This window comes from Macadamia integrifolia, unplaced genomic scaffold, assembly GCF_013358625.1.
Source record: "Macadamia integrifolia cultivar HAES 741 unplaced genomic scaffold, SCU_Mint_v3 scaffold4007, whole genome shotgun sequence".
Lineage (NCBI taxonomy): Eukaryota > Viridiplantae > Streptophyta > Magnoliopsida > Proteales > Proteaceae > Macadamia > Macadamia integrifolia.
This window is the reverse complement of record NW_024870040.1, coordinates 1-1,259: the sequence shown is the minus strand read 5'-3', so window position 1 is coordinate 1,259 and position 1,259 is coordinate 1. Positions and strand designations below refer to the sequence as shown.

The following is a 1,259-nucleotide window of genomic DNA, read 5'->3' as shown; positions in this document are numbered from 1 at the left end:
AAAATTTTTTTTTTTTTTTTTTTTTTTGCCCTATTTATTTTAAAATCTAATCTGGTTGAAATAACTCGGTAACACTAGTGCGTCATGGAGTGATTCAGAGTAGGATCGGTCCTCGAGTGCGATATTATGGCAGTAGTTTGGTCTTCTGCTCTTCCTCCGTTGTCATCTCCTCCCGGAATCAACAACAACCGCAGCAATGGTTCGTCTTTTCTTGTACCGCTCTTCATCGTCGCATCGCCTAAACGCTCGAAAATTCGACAGCCTCTCGTTATCATATCCTCATACAGTTAAACTCTATACACAATCTGTTTCAATTCTCCGGTATGTTACTATGCTCTTTTTTTCTATATGTGGGTTCTCTCTCTTTTTCAGAATCGAGGAATGGAATGGTGAGAGATAGCAAGAAAGAATTATTGGAAAGTTACGGCCTCGACCCTGACGAGTTCTTAGCACAGCCATCTTCATCTTCAAAGGTTCAATCTCTAATTTCCACTGCTTCATGTTCCATTTTTCTTCTCTACTGAATGTTTTGTGTGATTCTGTTATTATTGGGTTGTTTTTGCAGTCTAGGAGAAGAAAGGAAGTTGAGGGGGCAGGTAGAGGAAAGAGGAACTCCCCGGAGCAGCCTAGTCCTTCTCCTCGGACCACTCATAAGTTGCTTCAGGTATGCTGCATTGCTTTTTCACTCCTTGAGCCGCTGAACTTCTTCAGTTATCTCGTGCACAAGTTGCTCCTTTAAAATGGAAAATTAGAGGCTATTCCCGTTCAGTTCCCCTTAATTCTTTTTTAGCATATATTGACGCTTCAGACTCCCGGATACTGGGTACTGTGTTGGGATTCTGAAGTAATAATCCAACATCCGACGTGGGTAGCCTGATGTGGAGACTTGTACTTGGGTATCCTTTCCTTAACGGCTAGCTTTTGAGGATGAGTTCTACCAATTCCTAACAAACTGAACTGTTTAATGGGAAGCCTACTCCCTTGCTAAGAGCAAATACTTGTACTTCTTCTAAGACCAGTTTTTTGGAACTAAAAAGGGTTGCCACTAGACTATTAAATCAGTTTCAAGTATATTATTTAACTTTGGAATGGTGTACATGTTTGCTGGAGAACATAGGACATTCAAATCTGGGCTCACATTTTAAATGGGGAATAGTCTATTATGCTTCATCTTGGTCAGTATTTTCCAACCCATTTATATCTCTGGTTCTCTCTTCTTTTCTTTTCCCCTTTTTTTTTTTTTTTTTTTTTTTTTTTTT

At 39.6% G+C, this 1,259-nt stretch overlaps 1 protein-coding gene across 1 annotated transcript; it reads left to right on the top strand.

Annotated features, from left to right (window-relative positions):
• Positions 1-21: 21 nt before the first annotated feature.
• On the top strand, positions 22-664 carry LOC122068452 (the record flags this gene model as incomplete). The annotated part of the gene is given in 3 exon segments (XM_042632303.1): positions 22-286; positions 373-473; positions 566-664. Coding segments are annotated over 3 exon segments (360 nt in total), but the record flags the coding sequence as incomplete, so codon positions are not given.
• Between the last annotated feature and the right edge of the window lie 595 nt (positions 665-1,259).